At 47.0% G+C, this 24,929-nt stretch overlaps 1 protein-coding gene across 10 annotated transcripts in view; it reads left to right on the top strand.

The window, feature by feature from the left end:
* TENM4 (teneurin transmembrane protein 4) overlaps positions 1-24,929 on the top strand; it is a 659,336-nt gene that overhangs the window by 594,348 nt on the left and 40,059 nt on the right. For 8 of the 10 annotated variants that reach the window (XM_081859991.1, XM_081859990.1, XM_081859998.1 and 5 more), the window contains 6 exons: positions 3,524-3,791; positions 5,424-5,567; positions 8,000-8,249; positions 12,219-12,239; positions 15,970-16,202; positions 16,881-17,035. In XM_081859991.1, the coding sequence (XP_081716117.1) occupies positions 3,524-3,791; positions 5,424-5,567; positions 8,000-8,249; positions 12,219-12,239; positions 15,970-16,202; positions 16,881-17,035 (1,071 nt within the window). The remainder of the gene's footprint in view (positions 1-3,523; positions 3,792-5,423; positions 5,568-7,999; positions 8,250-12,218; positions 12,240-15,969; positions 16,203-16,880; positions 17,036-24,929) is intronic. The other 2 variants (XM_081859995.1, XM_081859993.1) reach the window with 1 other exon arrangement.

Raw genomic sequence — 24,929 nt, 5'->3', positions numbered from 1 at the left:
AGATTTTTCAGAAACAGAGGGAGATCCCAGTGTGAAACCGACCTGGCTTGTGGGTTGAGAATGCTGCTTTATAAGAAGCCTATCCCTTGGGAAGGGACGCAGGTGGCGCTGTGGGTTAAACCACAGAGCCTAGGACTTGCCGATCAGAAGGTCGGCGGTTCGAATCCCCGCGACGGGGTGAGCTCCCGTTGCTCAGTCCCTGCTCCTGCCAACCTAGCAGTTCAGAAGCACGTCAAAGTGCAAGTAGATAATCTGATCGGCAAGCCCAAGAGGCTGAGTGCTTTAGACCACTGTGCCACCCATATCAGTGCCTGGCAGAGGTAGATTTAGGGGGTTCGCCTGCACTGGGCACGGAGCCGAGAGAGGATGCTACAGCAATGATGAACAATGGAAGGCAAGAGGGGCACTGAATTTTGTCACTGCCTAGGGCGCCACAGAAATGTTAAAGCCCAAAGTCTGCCACGGCACCTGAAGACAGGCAGTCAAGATTGTGTATCCGCAGCGGCGACCAGAGGAGGAATGACCATGTGTGTTCCAAAGTGCTGCCATTTTGGAATTCCTTCCATCGTTTTGTTGCTCTTTGCTTTCTCCCACAACTGACCTTCGCTACGAGACATGGCAGTCGGGCAAGGAACATGGGCCACAGCAGAGCGAAGCAATAATTTAATAAAACAGCATCAGGGCAAGATGTTGCAAACAATGCTTTCTCTCCATGCAAAGACAGATTGCATTAAAGGGCCACCTCCCCTTCCTTGGCTTGTAACTGGCTGCGTTGGATTCCGGCATGCCTGGCAGATAAGCTTGTAAAATAAGTTTTAAAAATTAAAAAAAAGACAAGTCCCCGGCTTTTCCCAGTTCTGTTGTTTCTTCGAGCTCATACCCAGCAAGCTATGTAAATTGAAAAGGCTGCATTCGGGGAAAGTAAATATGTATGAGATCAAGGAAACCGCACTATTAACTTTCCAGGTCTATCACTTTGTTGAGAGATGCAAAAGCTCCGGGCTTATAAATTATCACTTCGGGGAAATATTTTGGGTCCTTGCTAGTTGCTCAAAGCAACCCTTTTTATTTATTTATTTTTACAATTTAAAGTGGCTTGGGGGACAGATGAAAAATTAACATTTAAAAACAACAACTGGTAGGCTTTGCCTAATCAAAGAAATCTCCATTGATAAAATATATGAGATTTAAGTCGACTAATCAATGAATTGCTCAAGTTTACATGAATCTGAATGCATGAAAAAACAATAGCTCATATGATATGTATTTTTATAATTTGGAATATTTAATGGGATTGGATTGAATTGTTAAAATGGAAAATTTAATAAAAATTATTTTAAAAAAAGAAAAGAAAAAGCAATAGCTCAAAAGGAGGGGGAGACATTGTTTTATTTCTTTCTCAGTTACGCATATGTGTCACACAGCCGGCACTATGTTAGAAAAGGCATTTTCTATCAGTGGGTCATGCTGTGTGAAGCATCAATTATTCCTGAGTCACCAGTAATTGCCTAACTTTTTGCAATATATCCTCTCCCAAACATACACACATAATCTGAGACCCTGCATTGAAAATGTGCACCAGAGATAGCCAACATGGTGCCCTCCTGATGTGATTGGACTACAACACCCATCAGCCCAGACCGTTGGCCACGCTGACTAGGGATTATGGAAGTTACAAGTCCCAGTACCATTTGGAGAGCACTGCATTGGCTACCCTGTCTGCCTTCTGATCAAATGGAAATGTTTGCTGCGGCAACCCTTTTCGTTGGCATCCGTCTGTCCCGAGAGACAACGGAGTGTGCCTCGGGGGGTGAAGTTAAACTGCTGTGTTAGTGGCATTGACGTGATATCCCTGGAGTGTTTATTGACGTCCCGGGCTGCCCAGATGACAAGACACACACCCCCTCGGCCTCGTTGATGTGGTCCAAAGGAAAGCAGAGCAAGACGTTTGGCACCAGTTGGGCTGCAGGAGTTGCCAGAAGGAAGCATACAAGTCGCCGTCCAAATGCCTTAGGGCCTCCACTCCAGATTTGTGTAGGTTTATTCCTTAGGCCTGTTGTCTTTGTCCATGGAGTTATCTTGGCAGGGATACTGGAGTGGCTTGCTGGTTCCTGCTCCAGCTGGATCACGTTTGGTCCAAACTCTGCACCATGACCTGTCCATCTTGGGTGGCCCTGCACGGCATAGCTCATAGCTTCTCTGAGTTCTTCAAGCCCCTTTGACATGGCAAGGAAGTGATCCATGAAGGAGGATCTTTGCCAACAAAGATCTGCCAACAAAGGTCCGTATAGTTAAAGCTATGGTTTTCCCAGTAGTGATGTATGGAAGTGAGAGCTGGACCATAAAGAAGGCTGATCGCCGAAGAATGGATGCTTTTGAATTATGGTGCTGGAGGAGACTCTTGAGAGTCCCATGGACTGCAAGAAGATCAAACCTCTCCATTCTGAAGGAAATCAGCCCTGAGTGCTCACTGGAAGGACAGATCCTGAAGCTGAGGCTCCAATACTTTGGCCACCTCATGAGAAGAGAAGACTCCCTGGAAAAGACCCTGATGTTGGGAAAGATGGAGGGCACAAGGAGAAGGGGACGAAAGAGGACGAGATGGTTGGGCAGTGTTCTCGAAGTTACCAGCATGAGTCTGACCAAACTGCGGGAGGCAGTAGAAGACAGGAGTACCTGGTGTGCTCTGGTCCATGGGGTCACGAAGAGTCGGACATGACTAAACGACTAAACAACAACAACAATTCCTTAGGGTCCTGAACCACCTTCTGGGGAAGACCATTCCACTGTCAAACAGCTCTTACTGTCATATAGTCCTTCCTGGTGTTCGTTTTGGATCCCCTTTCTTGTAACTTGAAGCCACCGGTTCACATCCTAACCTCCAGAGCAGGAGAAAACAAGCTCACCTTGCAGAAGGAGCATTGCTTTCAAGAAATCTCGAAGCCTTGAACGAACAAAAACAAATGCTTCTGAATCTTCAGGTTGCTGGAACAAAATTCCCCACAGATCACAGGGACGCTTTTAGACCTGTTGTGTGTTTATGCAAATAAAGACATCCATTATGATTCACATTGCCATCATGGTTTATATATATATATATAATTGTAATTTTTGCAGTTGTAGGTTTTTAAAACCTTTATGTTGTCTTTTAAATTGTTGCAACCCTTTGTGGAACATTAGAGTGAAGGGCATGTTGATAATAATGATATCACAGTTTTGTTTATACCAACTAAGAAGTCCAGCTGAGTTCAAGGTATGGATGGATAAGATTGCAGCCTGAGAGTGATGAGCATTTCTTAGCTTCCAAAAACAAGCCTATAAATTATTTTTACTTATCGGTGTGTCTTATCGTGGGTGTATAAAACCAGAGTTCTATCCATGAAATCAGTTTTCTTTCTTCTTCTTTTTAAGAAACGCACATAAACATCTCATAAATCGCAGCTCTGCGTATGTTTCTTTACCTGCTCAGTATGTGATATAATAACACCCTTTTCTTGTGGTTGGTGGGGTGCTGTTTTTCCAGGCCTTGCAAGAAGAGATTAAAATATCGGGCAGCAAAATCAAGCTGAGCTACCTGAGCAGCCGTACGCCCGGCTACAAATCGGTCCTGAGGATCAGCTTGACCCATCCTACCATCCCGTTCAACCTCATGAAAGTCCATCTCATGGTAGCCGTAGAGGGACGTCTGTTCAGGAAGTGGTTCGCTGCCGCCCCGGACCTCTCCTACTACTTCATCTGGGACAAGACTGACGTCTACAACCAGAAGGTGTATGGGTTATCAGAGGCCTTTGGTAAGAGCTCTCATTCTATCCCTTATCACATGAGCTTGCATATCCATTCAATTGGCCAATGCCCTTTTGCAGCTCCCACCACCATCTGGCAGACAGGAACACGCTAGAGGAGGTATAGGCAAACTCAGCCTACAGATGTTTTGGGACTACAACTCCCATCATCCCTAGCTAACAGGACCAGTGGTCAGTGATGATGGGACTTGTAGTCCCAAAACATCTGGAGGGCCAAGTTTGCCCATGCCTGCGCTAGAGGGCTTTTGCCATCGCTGCTCCTGAACTGTGGAACTCCTTGCCCGAGGACATCCACCCGGCTCCCACCTTCTTGATTTCTTGGCACTTCTAAATACAATTTTATGTTTTGCATGCCTTCGGCCCAGCTCATAATTCATTATTATTATTATTTTCCCCTGGCTCTTTTGGGTGTATGATTTATTCTTTTTAATCTGCTGCTCCTTGTTCTTCTTTTATGCTTTGCTTGGCTTGGTTTTGGGGAGGACTGATTGCTTTTAAACGTCTGGTGTAAATCACTTCCAGGGTTTCTGTGATGGCAGGAGGGAAAGGTTGTTGTTGATGGGGACAGTCACGCCCCCATCAAGTTGGAGAACGGGAGTGGGCTGGAGAATCTTAGTTGCTTCCTCCCTTCCAAGTGGAAAAGCTGAACCAGCCTACATCCACGACTTAAGCAATTATCATGGGCAGAGCAAGGAGTATTGCTCAGCCTGCTTTTTTTTACCATTTGCTGAGAACTGGAGCTTGGAGCATGTGGTTGGCCACTGTGAGAACAAGATGCCTGGCTAGATCTGCCTTGGGCCTGATCCTGCAGCAACTTCCTTCTTTCCTTACACTCCATAACTGAGGTACCTTCTGTTGCCCCCAGACAAACATCAGCATCCAGGCCCTGAGAGAGAGAGAGAGTAAGGAGCCTTCCCTCACTCGCTGCTCACCTGCTTAATCTACCGTATTTTTTGCTCTATAAGACTCACTTTTTCCCTCCTAAAAAGTAAAGGGAAATGTGTGTGCATCTTATGGAGCGAATGCAGACTGTGCAGCTATCCCAGAAGCCAGAACAGCAAGAGGGATTGCTGCTTTCACTGCGCAGCGATCCCTCTTGCTGTTCTGAGATTCAGAATATTTTTTTTCTTGTTTTCCTCCTCCAAAAACTAGGTGCATCTTGTGGTCTGGTGAGTCTTATAGAGCGAAAAATACGGTACATGTGGATTGTCCTAAAACACAGCATGTTCTCTTTCTGAGTTTAGTTCTTTTTCCTCCCGTCCTGCATCTGTGGACATCTCTGCCCACTAAAGCAGAAAAAAAGGCACAAAATGCAAATCGGAAGACCTTGAGCATTCCGTGTCTAATAAACACGTCCCTGATCCGGCCGTTTTAAAATCATTAGCGCATTTGTTCAACACCTATTACTACGCTGACCTTTTTTATAATGCTCCGTAACCTTTAAAAAGGGATGCTCTGCATGGATGTGACGATGTTTTAAATAAGTATCTGCCGTAGCCTGCAGAAATCCGCTTCTCGCCAACCCGGCCACCCAATTAGAAACCTCCGTTCTATGCTGAGTGTACACTTCTACGGCCATTAAGCTGCGGGTCTCCATTTCTCTCTGTCTCTCCCTCCCAGTTTCGGTGGGCTATGAATACGAATCGTGTCCGGACCTGATCCTGTGGGAGAAGCGAACGGCGGTGCTTCAAGGTTACGAGATCGACGCTTCCAAACTCGGAGGGTGGTCTCTGGACAAGCACCACGCCCTCAACATCCAGAGCGGTGCGTTGGGTCTTCTTGGTCCCAGCTTCCTCCTCCCCACGCCGCCCCGACTTGCAAATAATAAAAATAGCACAGGGGTTGACACAGTTGCACGGCAAGCGGTAGCTTGATCACCATTAATAATTCAGCCCAAACGAGAGAGGGGGGTGCACACACAAAGTGTGTGCGCACACATACATTGCTAACAAATTATTTATTGCAACCTACATATGGTGCCAACCTCTTTGGGTGTGCATGCGGGGAGCGACTGGACTCGGCAAATCCCTTGCAAGCATTTTCCTTCTGGCAGAGATTGCCTCGAGTGCCGCCGTCCTCCTAGAGTAAGCATTTGAATTCCGGTGCATCTGGGATGAGCGGAGGAAATCCAGGCCCGCGGACTGGGGGTAGCCAGCCTAGATTTCCCTGGATTTCCTCTGCTCACGACACACAAGTGCGTCCTTTAGAGAAGCTGCATTGCTAAGAAGCCTGAGCAGGACTAGAGGGTGGTAAATCACAGGGGGACAGCAAGGGACCTGCCATGGGAGATCTAGCAGAGCAGTTGTTTCCTGCATGGCTGGTGGCTCACTAACACATAACTCAAAAAGGTAAAGGGACCCCTGACCATTAGGTCCAGTCGTGGCCAACTCTCGGGTTACGGCACTCATCTCACTTTACTGGCCGAGGGAGCCCGAGTACAGCTTCCGGGTCATGTGGCCAGCATGACTAAGCCGCTTCTGGCGAACCAGTGCACGGAAATGCCGTTTACCTTCCTGCCGGAGTGGTACCTATTTATCTACTTGCACTTTGATGTGCTTTCGAACTGCTAGGTTGGCAGGAGAAGGGGCCGAGCAACGGGAGCTCACCCCGTCGCGGGGATTCGAACCGCCGACCTTCTGATCGGCAAGTCCGAGGCCCTGTTGTTTAACCCACAGCACCACCTGCGTCCCAACACATAACTAGAGTGGGCCAATAGAGGCTCCTGACCTTGACAGTGGAGCAGAAGGTACTAAAAATTTTTGAAGGATCACCCATTATGTCATGTTTCCTTTTGACTTGGTCAAAATTGGTCGTGTTTTTAAAGATGTTTAATTAAAAAGTACTATTACTACAGTCGTACCTTGGTTTTCGAACAGCCTAGTTCTTGAACATTTTGGCTCCCAAACGCCGCTAACCCAGAAGTGATTGTTCCAGTTTGTGAACTATTTTTGGAAGCCAAACAACCAATGGGGCTTCTGTGGCTTCCGATTGGCTGCAGGAGCTTCCTGTAGCCAATCAGAAGCCGCGCTTTGGTTTTGGAAGTCGAGCAGACTTCCGGAACGGATTCCGTTCGACTTCCGAGGTATGACAGTATTATTATTATTATTATTATTATTATTATTATTATTATTATTATTATTAGTATACCATCTTTCATCTGAAGATTTCAGAGCGGTTCACAAAATAAAAACACAAATAAAAATATAAGAACAAAAACAAAGCAAACTAATAATGCCCCCCTCCATCTCACAAGCATATTTAAAAGGACATAGAGTGTTAATCAGGGATGCGGGTGGCGCTGTGGGTTAAACCACAGAGCCTAGGACTTGCCGATCAGAAGGTCGGCAGTTCGAATCCCCGCGACGGGGTGAGCTCCCGTTGCTCGGTCCCTGCTCCTGCCAACCTAGCAGTTCGAAAGCACATCAAAGTGCAAGTAGATAAATAGGTACCGCTCCGGCGGGAAGGTAAACGGCGTTTCCGTGCACTGCTCTGGTTCGCCAGAAGCGGCTTATTCATGCTGTCACCTGACCCGGAAGCCGTACGCCAGCTCCCTCGGCCAATAAAGCAAGATGAGCGCCGCAACCCCAGAGTCGGTCACGACTGAACCTAATGGTCAGGGGTCCCTTTACCTTAGAGTGTTAATCAGCCAAAGGAACGCTTTTGCCTGTCACCTAAAGGTGTATAATGAAGCTGCCAGGTGAGCCTCCCTGGGGAGAGCATTCCACAAACGGGGAGCCACCGCAGAAAAGACCCCGTTCTCATGTTGCCACCTTCCAGACATCTCGTGGAGACGCCATACGAAAATTAGTTCCTATCTTGCTCTGAGGCTTGGTATAGGAAGCAGGTAAGGCAAGGGGAGTATCGCTGTCAGAAACTGAAGGGGTAACAGGAAGAGGCTGGGACAGATAGAATCCAGAAGCAGAAGCTGAAACAGGAGGAGGGAGGAGTGGAGACAGGCGCATCAGCATAGTCTCAGATTGCTTGGGAAAGGCCCAGGAGAGGAGGAAATTTAGGCAGTCGTTGGGGACCTTCAGCCTCCACATCTCCAGATCCTGTTTCTTCTAGCAAAGAGTTAACTTCACTTGCACTGTGTGATTATTGCTGGCTGGCTTCCCGACAGCTACCCTGGCTGCCGCCTCCAAACCCCTTGCAGCAGAGTCACCCCCCTCTCTGTTTTGCTTTCTCTTGCTCTCCAGGTATCCTGCACAAAGGAAATGGGGAGAACCAGTTCATTTCCCAGCAGCCACCTGTCATAGGGAGCATCATGGGGAACGGCCGCAGAAGGAGCATCTCCTGCCCCAGTTGCAACGGCCTTGCCGATGGAAACAAGCTTCTGGCTCCTGTTGCCTTGACTTGCGGCTCGGACGGAAGCCTTTACGTCGGGGACTTCAACTACATCCGTAGAATCTTCCCCTCCGGAAACGTCACCAACGTACTGGAATTAAGGTTAGGAGGGGATAGATCTGTCTACTACTGTGTCTCTTTTGAATTTGTGCATCCATTTAATAATAATAATAATAATAATAATAATAATAATAATAATAAAAAAAAAAAAAAATAATTATTTATACCCCGCCCATCTGGCTGGGTTTCCCCAGCCACTCTGGACGGCTTCCAACAAAATATTAAAATACCGTAATGCATCAAACATTAAAAGCTTCCCTGAACAGGGCTGCCTTCAGATGTCTTCTAAATGTCAGATAGTTGTTTTTCTCTTTGACATCTGGTGGGAGGGCATTCCACAGGGTGGGTGCCACCACCGAGAAGGCCCCCTGCCTGGTTCCCTGAAACTTGGCTTCTCACAGTGAGGGAACCGCCAGAAGGCCCTCGGCGCTGGACCTCAGTGTCCGGGCAGAACAATGGGGGTGGAGACGCCCCTTCAGATATACTGGACCGAGGCCGTTTAGGGCTTTAAAGGTCAGCACTAACACTACTAACACTTTGAACTGTGCACGGAAATGTACTGGATCCATTTCATCTCATTTTTATGCTAAACTGTGGTTTTTCTTTTAAGCAACCCACACAAAAATCCATGTTTAAAATGCATATTTTTTCTCTCTCTCGAAATGTGCATTTCTAAATGTATTTTATCCTAAAATCCAGAGAAGTGCAGAATCCGAGTGACTGTGACAACACTGCCTGCACATTCAAAATCTGCAAAGAGCCAGTTCCACAAGCCCCCCCCCCCCCAGTTCTGATAGCCAGCTTGAGCTCCGACTATTATGGGATCCAGTAGCTAAGTGAGATCAAAACTTTGCAATGAAAGGACGGACAGGGCAAATGGGGCACAGGGAAGGTTTTGCCTGAGAAGCTGAGCATCTCCTTGGCGGCTCTTCTGCTGCCCACGCTGCAAAATTAACATGCACCCCCAAGGAAATGTCTAATATTGGAAGGGTAGCAGGGGTAATGGGAACATTAGAGAGTCATTCATAAGTAGGACAGCAAGTTAGCTGTGATTTATAGGTCCCAAACCTTCCTGAAGCTGCCTTGCTCTTCTTGGCCGTCCTACCAACTCCCTGCAGAACAGGAACAAGTTGGAAGGGACAGTGCAAGCCATTGGAGAGCTCTGCAGATTATTATTATTATTATTATTATTATTATTATTATTATTATTATTTATACCCCACCCTCCCCAGCCAAGGCCGGGCTCAGGGTGGCTAACAAGCAATAATAAAAACAAGTTGAATGAATACAACTTAAAAACAAGATTAAAATACAATATTGAAACATCAAAATATTAAAATGTAGCCTTATCGCAGGAGGAGAAGGAAAAGAAAAAAGAAAGAGGGGGGGAAATCAAATTGGCTCCAAGCGGAACAACTCTCTCTTACAGGCCCTGCGGAAAGAAATCTGATCCTGCAGAGCCCTGGCCTCATGAGACAGAGCATTCCACCAGGCTGGAGCCAGTGTTGAGAAGGCCCTGGCTCTGGTTGAAGCTAATCTAACTTCCTTGGGGCCCAGGACCCCTAGGGTGTTGCTGTTTATGGACCTTGAGGCTCTCCGTGGGGCATACCGGGAGAGGCGGTCCCGTAGGTACGAGGGTCCTAGACCATGAAGGGCTTTAAAGGTTAAGACCAGCACCTTGAACCTGACCCTGTACTCCACCGGGAGCCAGTGCAGCTGGAAAAGCACTGGGTGAATATGCTCCCATGGCAGGGACCCTGTGAGGAGCCTCGCTGCAGCATTCTGCACCCGCTGGAGTTCAGTAAGTTCATAGAAGCAGGCAGGAAGCCTCTTTAGGGATTTGAGGGTGGGCTTTCTGCCGTCCGACATAATGGAAAGGTGACCTTGCCATCGGAAGGAATTCTCCCCCTGTGTGCTTCCCTTGTGTCCATATTAGTGGAACGGCAACAGCGCTGAGAAGCTGCCAGAAAGATCTGTCCTTGACTCCCGCGACTGTCACAAAAACGCAAGCCGTAGAGGGTTGGGTTTCAATATTGCGCAGTTGTGCTTTGCAGAAACTCCTTGCACGAGTGTTTGTGCAACCTGCTGTTGCGTCCTCTTTGTGCAACAACATCCCAGCAGAGCAAGTACTACACTTAAGGTGGCTTTAGTGTAGCACTAATGCAACCCATAATGTCCACACATCTAGAGATTGTGGAAGGGTTCGTTCCAAGCCTACCTTCGCTTTGAGTCTGGTGCTTCTAAAGAAATTGGTCCAAATCAGACAGGAGCCTACTTCCAAATTTCCTTTCCTAAGCACTCAAGATCCAAAAATTCTGGAAAGGAAGTGTTGCAGTCTTTTCCCACAGCCCAATTTCAAGCTAATGTTTGCTTCCTTAGTTCGCATTTAAAAAATAAGAATGCAGGGACAAAATTGCAGGCACATTAAGTGGTATAAAACCACTTTGAATATGGTGTTATTAAGCATCCGGTGTTCAGGACCTGGGACTCTTAGAAACAAAAAATCTGGACTGAGACTGCTTTGGGTAAAGAGGTTTGCTTTAGAATAGTTTCCTTGCCCATGATTCCATGCAAACTGCAGCTCTTCCTACCATAATTCTCTGTAAATTCTGGGGTGGACTAGCCTATGCTTAGCTCAGGTCTGGTCTGGATCAATCCTGGTCTAGACTTTACAAAGCCATTCCTAAATCAGATGAGATCATATCGGGGAAGAGGGAGCCATGTTCAGTGGGAGAGACATGCTCTATGTGCAATAGGTCCCAGCATCAGTCTCCAGCATCACTCCTTCCAAGTAGGCAGCAAGTGTGAGAAAGACCCTGGGGAGCTGTTGCCAGTCAGAGCAGACAACACTGGTCTAGGTGGGCAAATAGTCTCAATCACTTTAAAGGCAACCTTCTGCCCAGCCCAGCCCCCCAAAAAATCATTTTCCAGATCCTCAGAAGAACAACTTACTTCCTTGCCTCCGAAGTAGGCATACTCTGGTATGAAAGCAAGCCGTTTTTGTTTCTTTTGTGCTTAAACACCCAAGGATCAAGGAATTATTCAAGGCCCACAGACTGGCTGGTCTCGGCTAATGGACATCCGGGGAAACTCTGGCTTTTTGGAGGGTGCAAACATTTTTTTTAAACTCTGTGCCTTTTTCAAAGTGTGTTCCCTTGGAGAGGACTGCAATTTCAGTGTGGTTTCTTTGTGGGAAGCCCTGTTTTCCAGAGGGCTGTAAAACGGGGTTTCAGAAAAGGTTGCCGTGAGGGAAGGTTTGTAACTTTTGTTCGGGAACAACGACAAGAACAAAAAGCAGCCTCAACATCAGCGCGGCTCTCCCCTCTCTCTCTCTCTCTCTCCTGCGGCTGCTTTTTGAGCCTTGCTCAAACATTTTTTTTAAAAAAAAAACACCGACGTGCATTGTTGCCCTCAACGCTGCAGCTGCTAAATTGCCTTTCTGTAAAATAGAAGAAGCATGCTGACCGGTGGTACGAACACAAATGCTCACAGTATGGGGCCTGTTTGCACAGCTGTTCTGTGCATTCACGAGGACACGGCGGTGAAAGGGGAAAGGTACCCGGTCCACCATGTGCAAAGAGGGCTGTATGAGTCGTCCCTAAAGCGCCAGGGAGATCTGTCTCGAGAAACGACATCTCGAGACGGAGGCAACCGTGGGAAACGCAGACCCCATGACAACTGCTCTGCATCCCTCTGTACCTAAGCTGCAACTCCAAAGGCCTCCAGGAGATCACTTTCTCTCCTCCGGCCCCCCAGTGATGGGCAGCAGTAACGTATAAGGCAGCTCCTCTGACAAGTAATCTCCATTATGAAATGTATCAGTGTCAGGCTTGCTAAATCTTTATTTATTATTGCCTTGTACAATGTGGTTGTTACTGTCAAGTTTTCAGCCTGCTAATAATGCTTCGGAGCTCAGCCATTAACCTCTCTCTCTCCTCTCTCTCTCTCTCTCTCCTCCTCCTCCTCCTCCTCCTGTCTTGTTCTTCTTCTGCTTTCCTGCTCTTCTGTCAGAAATAAAGATTTCAGACATAGGTAAGCCAACAAGCGGACAACCGTTGCTTTCTCTCCCTTCCTCCGTTGCGTGTTCTCTCTCGTTTATTACTTCTTGCCTGTTGAGCTATATGTAGATGGTTGGGTTTTTTTACATGGTGTATGGATTATTTGTCAAATGATATTTTATTGCTAGATGCCACACACACACACACACACACACACACATTACAGTGGACGCTCGGCTTGCGAACGTGATCCGTGCGGGATGCACATTCGCAACCCGCAGCAGTGCGTCTGTGCATGTGTAGGTTGCGCTTCAGCGCACGCGCGATTTAGCGCTTCTACGCATGCGCGGCCGCCGAATCCCGGAAGCAACCCGTTCCGGTACTTCTGGGTTTCGGCGGTCCATAACCCAAAAAAACGCAGCCTGAAGCGTCTGTAACCTGATGACTGTACAGACGAAACATGCCTTGCAAAGAGGAATAGAGAAATGCATGCAGGATAACAGCTACTAGCCAAAATGGCTGTATTCTGCCTCCACTATTGGAGGTGTTTTGGCTCTGAATACCACTTGCTGCCCATCTCAATGGTTGACCATTGTGAGGACAGGATCCTGGACTAGATGGGCCATTTGGTCTGATCCAACAGGGCATTTTTTTTATATTCCTAGGTACTTTTCTAAAATCATGCCCAGGATATGCCAAGATGATGTGCTTTCTGCACTTCAATGGTCTTTTCTGCCGGAGAGAAATGTTTGGAAGAGAGATCTCTTACTCTCTCTGGTAGCAGAGTTAAGCACAATGGCAATTGCTCCAAACACATTAGAACTTGGTTAGATCTACATCTGCCCTCATCCACCCATAAATGGACATTCCCCACAAAAATACCTAGGTTAGAATAAATCGCAGAGATTTCAGACTGCTTTGGGTATCAAAATGTTGCATTTGTTTACGACGTTGTTATATGGGAATCCAGATGTCTTAAACCACTTATGCAGGGAAGGGAATCCGACTTTCCTAGCACAAATAAATATTTGTTGTTGCTGGGGGTGGGGAATATGATCCTCTGTTGTGTGTGTGTGTGTGTGTGTGTGTGTGTGTGTGTGTGTGCCTATTGAGACATAAGTGGGAAAATATTTTCAAGGGAGGCCCGTCCCACCAAAGCCTCGCTTATTGGGGTTGGGTGGTGGTGGCTTCCAGCAAAAATTTGCCGGGGTGGGTAGGGCACCCACAGGGTCGCCGCCCCACAGGATTTTGCCACCCAAGGCAGCTGGTTCATTCCACCCCATATGCGGGCCAGACCTGAGGGTTTTGGTCCCCCATAGTTAGATAAAAATGTGGCCGAACTCCTTTTCCTTTTTTAAACTCTGCGCTGATTGAAATTTGGTCGGGCAGCCAGATCAAATTAACTCAAGAGGTGGACCTGGCCCGTCGGCAACTACCTGCCCGTCACTTTTCTGAGGTGAAAAATGCTTTTTCTAGAAGGCCGCCAGGGGAGACTTGCCGGCACCTGTCACTCCTCCACACCTGAAGTGGTTAGAGGGGTCACATTGTCCAAATTGTCTGTGTGTCATTGTGTGTAAATCACCGCCATGGCCTCGTCCAATTTGACGAGAGGCTCCGCGGAAAGTGCTTTTGAAAGTCTTGGAGGCGAACAAGGTGCTGGGGAATGTCAGCCGGTGGTTATTAATGCCTCTCCGGCCCACCTCCGGTGATTATGAGCTGCTCAAGAGCTGACTGACATTCAGCCGAGCCTTGCTGGAGAAGAGCGGCAAACTCTTGGGGGCCTGATAAAAATGGATGGCGGATTCCCACAGGGCACCTTCCCCCCAACACACACACACAAAGTGGATTCTCAGGTTGAGTGACGGGCGGGTAAATGAAATAATACCCTGCCAGTTTGCTGTCATCAAGAAGGAATACAGATGGAGCCCAAACTGCCATCCCGAGTCGCTGAAGGTCAGAGTATTTTATTTAGCAAGAATCAGTGTCATCATGGGCAGATGAAATCTGCTCAGACTTTAATAAGGTAAAATCACAGGGGGATATTCTGGGATAAATCAGATAGGTCTTCCCACAAACAACCCTCTTTTCTGCCCAGCTCCCTCGCTCTATGGAAAACGTACTAAGTTAATTCAATAGGCAGGGCAGAGGAGAGGTGTTATTATATATATTTTTTACAAATTGAGGGATGCAGAGCATTTGGGAGACAGGTGAGAGAAAAGGGCAAGGTTATGTAAAATGGCCGTTTCTAGCAAGGTGCATGGCATGAGACTTGAATGAGCCAGGTGGGACGCTAGCTAGGTAAGTAATTTGCAACATGTTCTTTGGGTGGGTTTTATTTTTACAAAATTAAGGCAGTGGCCGGACTTGCATGCCATGATAGGCCAGGGTCCCTGACTGAGGCTCATCTGCACTATAGATTTAAAGCAGTATCATGGCACTTTCAACAGCTGTGGATTCCTCCAAAGCAGGGATCAGCAAACTTTTTCAGCAGGGGGCCGGTCCACTGTCCCTCAGACCTTGTGGGGAGCTGGCCTATATTGGGGGGTGGGGTGGGGGAGTGAACAAATTCCTATGCCCCACAAATAACCCAGAAATGCATTTCAAATAAAAGCACACATCCTACTCATGTAAAAACACCAGGCAGCCCCCACAAATAACCCAGAGATGCATTTTAAATAAAAGGACACATTCTACTCGCGTAAAAACATGCTGATTCCTGGACACGAGCCGGATTTAGAAGGCGATTGGGCCGGATCCGGCCCCCGGGCCTTAGTTTGCCTACCCATGCTTCAAAGAATCTTTGGAGCTACGGTTTGCTAAGGGTTCTGAAAGTCACTGGGAGACTCCTGTTCCCCTCAATAAAGGGCTTATCCAAACTTAATCTTTGTTCCATATTTCTAGGCACAGGTTTGAGCTTCCCTGCCACTTTCCCCACGGAAACCTGAATTGCCATTTGCTCCGATTCAGCAGTAGAGATCAGGCTTTCTTGGGGAAAGGGGTGGGGTTAAACAAACCAAATAATAATAATAAACATGCATGGAGACGAACCAGGAAAGTGTGGATCTCTGCCTAGCAAAATGTGAGGCGAAATATAAGTGCGGATAAGCCCATAATCTACAATTCTCTTCAGAAAGAGGGTTGGAGCAGGGAGGCTGGTTTCTCAGGGAGCAAAAGGCCACAATCCCAAGTTTGGATGTAATAGGAAGCCAAGCGTAATCATAGCCTCCTAGTTTGTTTTCACCTTCTTTCTCCAGGGAAAGAGCAACATGGGAAGGATCCAACGGCATGCACTAGCATGCTGTTATGCATAATAAACCGAGGTTATTGTAATGTGTGGATGCAGCCACTGGACTGGGCGCTCCACATAACTCTGTGATCATCCCGCCCTCTGTCTAGTGACATAATCTCAAGGAATGAATAAGGATCAGATCAGAGCTACACACGAATAAAGTGAGACCTGAATCTCACAAGTCTCACTCTTGCGCCTCAGCTTTCGGGGGGAGGAGTCTGAAAAATATTGCACTTTACATAAGAGCCAACTGTCAGGGGACAAAAGTTCATTGTTCCTCCTCCTCCTCCAATAATGGGATCACATTCTGCCTTTGCCCTCAGGCAATGTGTGAACTTCATTTGACATCGCCCGTATAGCCAAACCTGATTGGCTGCATGGTGCTGTGACATCATCGCACCTCCAGCGGGATTCCTGATTGTCGTCCTGAGAATGTAGGAACAAGTTCAATATCCCGCCTCCTTTGTTTTTGCAGCCATAGCCCCGCTCATAAGTATTACCTGACCACGGACCCCATTTCCGGATCCATCTACCTCTCCGACACCAACAGCCGCCGTGTCTTTAGAATCAAGTCGATCACCGTGGTGAAAGACGTTGTGAAGAACTCGGAGGTGGTGGCCGGAACAGGAGACCAGTGCCTTCCCTTTGATGACACACGCTGCGGAGACGGTGGAAAAGCGACGGAGGCCACGCTCACAAACCCTCGGGGTAAGAGGGGCGGCCGTTCCTTAGCAGAATGCGGTGGCTTCAAAACAGGCAGGTTGGGTTGGCCTAGGAGGTTCAGGTTGTTTTACTTTTTAAAAAATGGGGCGACCCAATGCCTTTGATCTTTAGCTGGCAGCGCTGCAGATGTAATTTTAGTTGGTGTATGTCAAGGGTTCAGCCAAGCAGAGTTTGTTCACTTTCGAATTATCTCGTCACTACATGTAAAACGGTTGCTGCAAAAGTCCTTATCCCAGCCTTCCAGGAAGTGGGAGAATCTTTTAGGCTGCCTGCAGGGCAACCTTGACAGGTGGGAGGGGCAGCCCCACCTGCCAATAGATATAGATGATAGATAGATATAGAGTATAGAGAGATAGAGAGATAGAGAGATAAATAGATAGATGATAGATAGATAGATAGATAGATAGATAGATAGATAGATAGGGAAGGTAAACGGCGTTTCCGTGCGCTGCTCTGGTTTGCCAGAAGCGGCTTAGTCATACTGGCCACATGACCCAGAAGCTGTACGCCGGCTCCCTCCGTCAATAAAGCGAGATGAGCGCCGCAACCCCAAAGTCGGTCACGACTGGACCTAATGTTCAGGGGTTCCTTTACCTTTATAGATATATATAGTGAATTTCTTTCTGCGCAGTTATCCAAGCTGGGTTTGCTTCCTCTTCGCAGGCATCACAGTCGACAAATTTGGGTTCATCTATTTTGTGGATGGCACCATGATCCGGCGCATCGATCAGAACGGGATCATCTCAACGGTGCTCGGTTCCAATGACCTAACATCCGCCCGGCCTCTGAGCTGTGACTCAGTCATGGATATATCCCAGGTATTTAAGGCCCCTTCATTCCTTCTCCACTGTCAAAACTGTGCGTCATCTGCCACGGCAGAACTTCTCCATCTCTTGTCTGGCAAGCCCAATTACCTTTTCCTCCTCCAGGCACCTTTTCCTTTCAGGCTGCGCTGCCTCCCCGCATTCTGTTACAGCACCTTCTCGCTCAGAAGTTGGAATGTTTATGCATATTCTATCGTCGCCGTTTAGTAATTGAGGCAATGTGCAGAGCGTGCTAAAAACAACAACTAAACAGCAATTCAGAACAACTCCCAAAAAATTTTTTAAAATAGAATATACATTTTTTTAAAGAAGATACAAAAAAATTGAGGTTTTTCATCCAGCTGGAAAATCTTACTGACGCAGAGAAAAAACAGATACTGAGCACCTGTCATGTATCGACAGGAATGCTTTTCCACTTTTGCATTTGCATTTGCAGCAGGCTTCTGACATCAGAGGAACCTGTAGGAGAAGCTTTCCTACAGACTGCAGTGAGTCACCTTCTGAGTGTATAAAGCAAGGCATCCCCAAACTTGGCCCTCCAGCTGTTTTGGGACTACAATTCCCATCATCCCTGACCACTGGTCCTGTTAGCTAGGGATGATGGGAGTTGTAGTCCCAAAACAGCTGGAGGGCAGAGTTTGGGGGTACCTGGTATACAGTCTTGAGCTACGTAAGACCTTTTATGTTAATATCAAAATCCTGAACTTGGCCTGGCAACAGATTGGCAGCCGTTGCAAATACCACAAGCAAGGTGTATTTCATAGAATCATAGAATCATAGAGTTGGAAGAGACCACAAGGGCCATCGAGTCCAACCCCCTGCCAACCAGGAAACACCATCAGAGCACTCCTGACATATGGTTGTCAAGCCTCTGCTTAAAGACCTCCAGAGAAGGAGACTCCACCACACTCCTTGGCAGCAAATTCCACTGTCGAACAGCTCTTACTGTCAGGAAGTTCCTCCTAATGTTTAGGTGGAATCTACTTTCTTGTAGTTTGGAACCATTGCTCCGTGTCCGCTTCTCTGGAGCAGCAGAAAACAACCTTTCTCCCTCCTCTATGTGACATCCTTTTATATATTTGAACATGGCTATCATATCACCCCTTAACCTCCTCTTCTCCAGGCTAAACATGCCTAGCTCCCTTAGCCGTTCCTCATAAGGCATCGTTTCCAGGCCTTTGACCATTTTGGTTGCCCTCCTCTGGACACGTTCCAGTTTGTCAGTGTCCTTCTTGAACTGTGGTGCCCAGAACTGGACACAGTACTCCAGGTGAGGTCTGACCAGAGCAGAATACAGTGGCACTATTACTTCCCTTGATCTAGATGCTATACTCCTATTGATGCAGCCCAGAATTGCATTGGCTTTTTTAGCTGCCGCGTCACACTGTTGGCTCATGTCAAGTTTGTGGTCAACCAAGACTCCTAGATCCTTTTCACATGTGCTGCTCTCAAGCCAGGTGTCACCCATCTTGTATTTGTGCCTCTCATTTTTTTTGCCCAAGTGCAATACTTTACATTTGCACCAGTTTGCCCCTTGATCTGCCCCAACTGGCCTGCAGACAGCCCCCAAGAGCAGCCCCACATGGAGGGCATTGCAGTCTTCTGACCTTGAGGTTGCCAACACATGGACAACTTTGGTGAAGCTATTGCGTGGCATCACTACAGCTCAATAGGAAACGCTCCCGCAAAGGTTCTCGTGGGCTGCCACAACTCTGCTCATTCCAAAGTATCCACCACTAATAAATCCTCTTCATTCCTGTCTCACGACCTTCCAATATCCTCATTTTTGGCCTGTCTGCACTGAAATCAGCATTCTGCAATGTTTTGGGAAAGAAGGTACATGGGAACTCTCAATCTGCGGTGCCCTCAAACTGCAGTAATGTAGGGATTCCCAGCTGTATCATCACACATTTGCAGTCTGGGAAACCAGATTATCCGGCTGAGTGCAGAGGTCTTCTGGGAGCGGAAACGGCCTGATTTGTCTCCTTATTCTCAAGCCACTTCCTGTGTTCCAAGCTGAGCTTTAAATGTCCCTTTTGACTGTAAGCACTCTGGACAGCGTCTTTGTCACATCGAAACAGCAACTGGCACACTGTGTGCCCACAATCAATATTGTGGAACTGGAGACCTGCAAATATTTCGCTGGTTGTGTCAAATTCATGTGCATTTTTATTTCCTTTCCTTAAGTTCATCTTTTACCTGCATGGACCGTTCAGCTGCCTGTCCCCTAGTGTTCATGAAGTTGTTGTTGTTGTTTAGTCATTTAGTCGTATCCAACTCTTCATGACCCCATGGACCAGAGCACGCCAGGCACTCCACTGCCTCCCGCAGTTTGGTCAAACTCATGCTGGTAGCTTTGAGAACACTGTCCAGCAATCTTGTCCTCTGTCGTCCCCTTCTCCTTGTGCCCTCCATCTTTCCCAACATCAGGGTCTTTTCCAGGGAGTCTTCTCTTCTTATGAGGTGGCCAAAGTATTGGAGCCTCAGCTTCAGGATCTGTCCTTCCAGTGAGCACTCAGGGCTGATTTCCTTCAGAATGGATTGGTTTGATCTTTTTGCAGTCCTTGGGACTCTCAAGAGTCTCCTCCAGCACCATAATTCAAAAGCATCCATTCTTTGGCGATCAGCCTTCTTTATGGTCCAGCTCTCACTTCCAAACATCACTACTAGGAAAAGCATAGCTTTAAATATACAGACCTTTGTTGGCAAGGTGATGTCTCTGCTTTTTAAGATGCTCTCTGCTTTTTAAGACTGCTTTTTAAGCAGTCCAGCCATCTTGTCCTCTGAGAGCCAGTGTGGTGTAGTGGTTAAGAGCGGTAGTCTCGTAATCTGGGGAACAGGGTTCGCTTCCCCGCTCCTCCACATGCAGCTGCTGGGTGACCTTGGGCCAGTCACCCTTCTTTGAAGTCTCTCAGCCCCACTCACCTCACAGAGTGTTTGTTGTGGGGGAGGAAGGGAAAGGAGAATGTTAGCCACTTTGAGACTCCTTAAAGGGAGTGAAAGGCGGGATATCAAATCCAAACTCTTCTTCCTCTTCTCTTCTTCTTTGTCTAGCTTTTCTCCTAAGAAGCAGGCGTCTTTTAATTTTGTGACTGCTGTCACCCTCTGCAGTGATCATGGAGCCCAAGAAAGTAAAACCTCTCACTGCCTCCATTTCTTCCCCTTTTATTAGCCAGGAGGTGATGGGCCCAGTGGCCATGATCTTAGTTTTTTTGATGTTGAGCTTCAGAACATATTTTGCGCTCTCATCTTTCACCCTCATTAAAGGGTTCTTTAATTCCGCCTCACTTTCTTATTTGTCTTGTTTACTTTTCACCTGCAAGAGCTTTTGCCAACCTGGGCCTTCCAGAGATTTTGAACTGCTGCTCCCATCGCCCCCAGCCATCAGGTCAGATCTGATGTTGTAATCTAAACATCTGGAAGACACCAGGTTGGGGAAATTATTCCGTAGTAACGAAAAAGCCCATTCCTAGCTCTTGTTCAGGTTTTCCCCTCACCTTCCTTTCTCATTAGCTTCTCATTCTCTAGCTTCTCTGACTCTTCTTTTTCTTTCCTCCTCTGCCTCCTTGGCTTGTTGTTGTTTAGTCGTTTAGTCGTGTCCGACTCTTCGTGGCCCCCTGGACCAGAGCACGCCAGGCACTCCTGTCTTCCACTGCCTCCCGCAGTTTGGTCAAACTCACGTTGGTAGCTTCGAGAAGACTGTCCAACCATCTCGTCCTCTGTCGTCCCCTTCGCATTGTGCCCTCCATCTTTCCCAACATCAGGGTCTTTCCCAGGGAGTCTTCTCTTCTCATGAGCTGGCCAAAGTATTGGAGCCTCAGCTTCTGGCTTAGATGAGCCTTTTGCAGCTGCCTTCTGACTTTATCCCCATTTCCTTTGCCCTGACTTTTACCACCTGCCTTCCAGTCTTGAGATTCATCTCAAGCCATTTCACTTTTTCCGGCCACTATACTGCTTTGTCAACGTTCCCCCCTCAGAATATGAGCATTCTCTGACATCACTGCAGCTCAGCCAATGGCTAAGAGACTACTGCAGTTGGCAATTTGTGTCAGAGAGAGAGAGAGAGAGAGAGAGAGAGAGAGAGAGAGATGAATCAATATATGATAGTATAGCCCAATGGTTGCCATTAATTTAATTTGATTTTGAATTGAGTTTAAAATGAATTGATTTTAGAATGCTGTGTTGCTTTTCTAGTTGTTAGCCGCTCTGAGCCTGGCTTCGGCTGGGCGGGCGTGTTATAAATAATTTATTATTATTATTATTATTATTATTATTATTATTATTATTAGGAGTCAGCATATACATCGCAATGCAGCCTAAATTCAAAATGGCTTCAGGTCTTCCATTACATACACAATTCATTTGCTCATCGGAAGTACTTTTTCTTTCCGTATGTGTCGGAGACTTCCTAAATTGGACACAGTGCATTTTGGAGTGGGACTGGTTCAAATTAATATCTCAGAAACAGTGGTTGAAGTCTGTTCTGCCCAAATTATCAACAGCAGGAAAACGAAGAATCTTGAATTGCTTCAGATTGCAAATGGCTTTCATGCTGGGCTTTTTCAGTCCAGCTGCTCAATTTTTATTTTTATTTTTTTATATAGGAAAAAAAATCTATTTTGACACCTGCATTTCTTAGCACAAGGTAGGCAAACTGATGCTGCTCAGGGCTCGGTTTTCAGGGGCACTGTCCGTCCCGATAATCAGCACCAGCCTGGAGCCATAACCTCTAAATCTGCCAGGGGTTGCACGCCTCAAATAATTATTATTACGGCTTGGGGGATGAAACTTTGTTCTGCGGAACCACAGTTCCTAGCTGGAAAGCTTGAGCACTGTAAGTTAGGCACAATGGAAGTCAATGGGGTTTTTTCTTTTCTTTCCACAACCACCCATGCAATTTCCAGGCATCCACCTGGCACCTGTTCCTTTGCTTCTTTCTCCCCCTAATTTGAAAAGATTGCTCCCGCTCCATTGTGGCAGCTACCCCACCGTCTGCCATTTATGAGCGGGATAAAAATTACAGCCCTACAAAAGTCACCTGCCTGGTGGACCAGAGGTAAAGTTTGATTGTTTAAAGAAAAAAAATCTGTCTTGGCGAACATTGTGGTTTCCCTTCTGCAAGCAGGGGCCTGATATATACTTAGACCTGTGATTTCCTCCACCATCTCTCCACTCAAACTATATTGTTATTTTTTAAGTCCTCTTTAAAAGCACCACCAAACTACAGTGGTACCTCGGGTTACAGACGCTTCAGGTTACAGATGCTTCAGGTTACAGACTCGGCTAACCCAGAAATAGTACCTCAGGTTAAGAACTTTACCTCAGGATGAGAACAGAAATTGCACGGCGGCGGCGGCGGGAGGCCCCATTAGCTAAAGTGGTACCTCAGGTTAAGAACTGTTTAAGGTTAAGAACGGACCTCCAGAACGAATTACCGTATTTTTCGCTCTATAACACACACCAGACCACAAGACGCACCTAGTTTTTGGAGGAGGAAAACAAGAAAAAAAATATTCTGAATCTCAGAAGCCAGAACAGCAAGAGGGATCACTGCACAGCGAAAGCAGCAATCCCTCTTGCTGTTCTGGCTTCTGGGATAGCTGAGCAGCCTGCATTCACTCCATAAGACACACACACATTTCCCCTTACTTTTTAGGAGGGAAAAAGTGAGTCTTATAGAGCAAAAAATACGGTAAGTTCTTAACCCGAGGTACCACTGTACAGCTTGTTTAGTTATCTGCTGAGCCTTTGGAATGGCTGTCTCTAGACCTCCTCACACCAGCCTTCCCTGGGGAAGCAGCTAGAGAAGGGAATGTAACACAATAATAGCTCTGGTGTGGCCTAACTTGCCCATTGATCCTTTCTTCTTTTCCACAGTAGCCAGCTTTGGGGGAATCCCACAGCAGGAGTGCCAACTTGGCCCCGTGACTGTGGGTACCCAGGACCATGGGTGCCATGCAGCGTGCACCGAAATTTTTGGGTTCCCAGCCCCTTCATGGGGAATTTTGTGGGTGCTCAGGCACCCAGAGCTCAAAGGTCCATGAACAACCATAGTTTAGAGGTCCCGGGCCCTAAGGAAGTCAGACTATCCTCCACTAGGGCCAGGTCCTGTGATGGCTCTGACCTGGTGGAATACTCCGCCCCATGAGACCAGGGCCCTGCAGGATTTAACCTCCTTCCGTCGGGCCTGTAAGACAGAGCTATTCCACCTGGCGTTTAATTTGAATTCAGCCTGATCTTCTATTTCCCTTCTCTTCCCTCCTCCTGCCCTTTTATGAAGATCACCCGCTCTGGGATGCTAGAGCTAATTCTCCCCTGGCCTCCTCACTGGCCCAAGTAGGACCAGTTCAGCCAGCTAGCCCTGGGGATTATCTAATGCTTATTTCCCCTAAATTGATTTTTGAATTTTATTGTTATTCATGTTTTTATAATGTATTTTATGCTGCTTTTATAATCAAGTCTTTTAAATTTGTTGTTAGGCACCCTGAGCCCGGTTTTTGACCCAGGAAGGGTGGGGCATTATTATTATTATTATTATTATTATTATTATTATTATTATTATTATTATTATTATTGGAGTTGGCATCTATGTCCCAAGCTATGGCAGTAACAACACACCTCTGTTTCCTTGCCGCCTGGCAGATAGTGTTATTTAGAGATATACTCTCTTGGGATGTGGGGGTTCAGCTAACATGACTAAATAGCTGTTGATAGACCCCTCTGTGGATTTGTCCAGCCCTCTTCTTAAAGCCATCTAAGCCAGCAGCCATTTGTCTGAACATACACAACGTTGTGTGCAATTCCCCCTAATGTAATTCACTTTTGTATGTTATATATATGCATGCTAACGGGCTAATGGATTGAGGTTGAATCCTGACAAGACAGAAGTACTGTTTTCATGGGGACAGGGGACAGGCAGGTGTGGGGTACTCCCTGGTCCTGCATGGGGTAACTGTGCCCCCTGAAGGACCAGGTGTGCAGCCTGGGAGTCATTTTGGACTCACAGCTGTCCATGGAGGCGCAGGTCAAATCTGTGTCCAGGGTGGCTGTCTACCAGCTCCATCTGGTATGCAGGCTGAGACCCTACCTGCCCACAGACTGTCTCCCCAGGGTGGTGCATGCTCTGGTTATCTCCTGCTTGGACTACTGCAATGCGCTCTACGTGGGGCTACCTTTGAAGGTGACCCGGAAACTACAACTAATCCAGAATGTGGCAGCTAGACTGGTGACTGGGAGCGGCCGTCGAGACCACATAACGCCGGTCTTGAAAGACCTACATTGGCTGCCAGTACGTTTCCGAGCACAGTTCAAAGTGTTGGTGCTGACCTTTAAAGCCCTAAACAGCCTCGGCCCAGTATACCTGAAGGAGTGTCTCCACGCCCATTGTTCTGCCTGGACACTGAGGTCCAGCTCCGAGGGTCTTCTGGCAGTTCCCTCACTGCAGGAAGTGAAGCTACAGGGAACCAGGCAGAGGGCCTTTTCGGTAGTGGCACTCTCACTGGGGAACACGCTCCCATCAGATGTCAAGGAAATAAAGAACTACCAAACTTTTAGAAGACATCGGAAGACAGCCCTGTATTAGGAAGCTTTTAATGTTTGACATTTTATTATTTTTGTTATATTTTTCTGGAAGCTGCCAAAAGTGGCTGGGGAAACCCAGTCAGATAATACCCAATAATACCCAGTCAGGTATTATTATTATTATTATTATTATTATTATTATTATTATTATTCCAACTGTACTTTAGGATTCTTTATGGTCCATCATATTTCCCCAGCTCCCAAGCTTTCCCCAACTCCATCTCATTGTTGGTTGCATTTTGAAAAATGCATACAATACGTCTTCTCTATATAGTCCTTGCAAAAGCTTTTAGAAAGCAGCCATCTG

This window comes from Podarcis erhardii (assembly GCF_964252035.2).
Source record: "Podarcis erhardii genome assembly, chromosome: 4".
Taxonomy (NCBI): domain Eukaryota; kingdom Metazoa; phylum Chordata; class Lepidosauria; order Squamata; family Lacertidae; genus Podarcis; species Podarcis erhardii.
The sequence above is the reverse complement of the archived record's forward strand: the minus strand, read 5'-3'. Positions and strand labels throughout refer to the sequence as shown.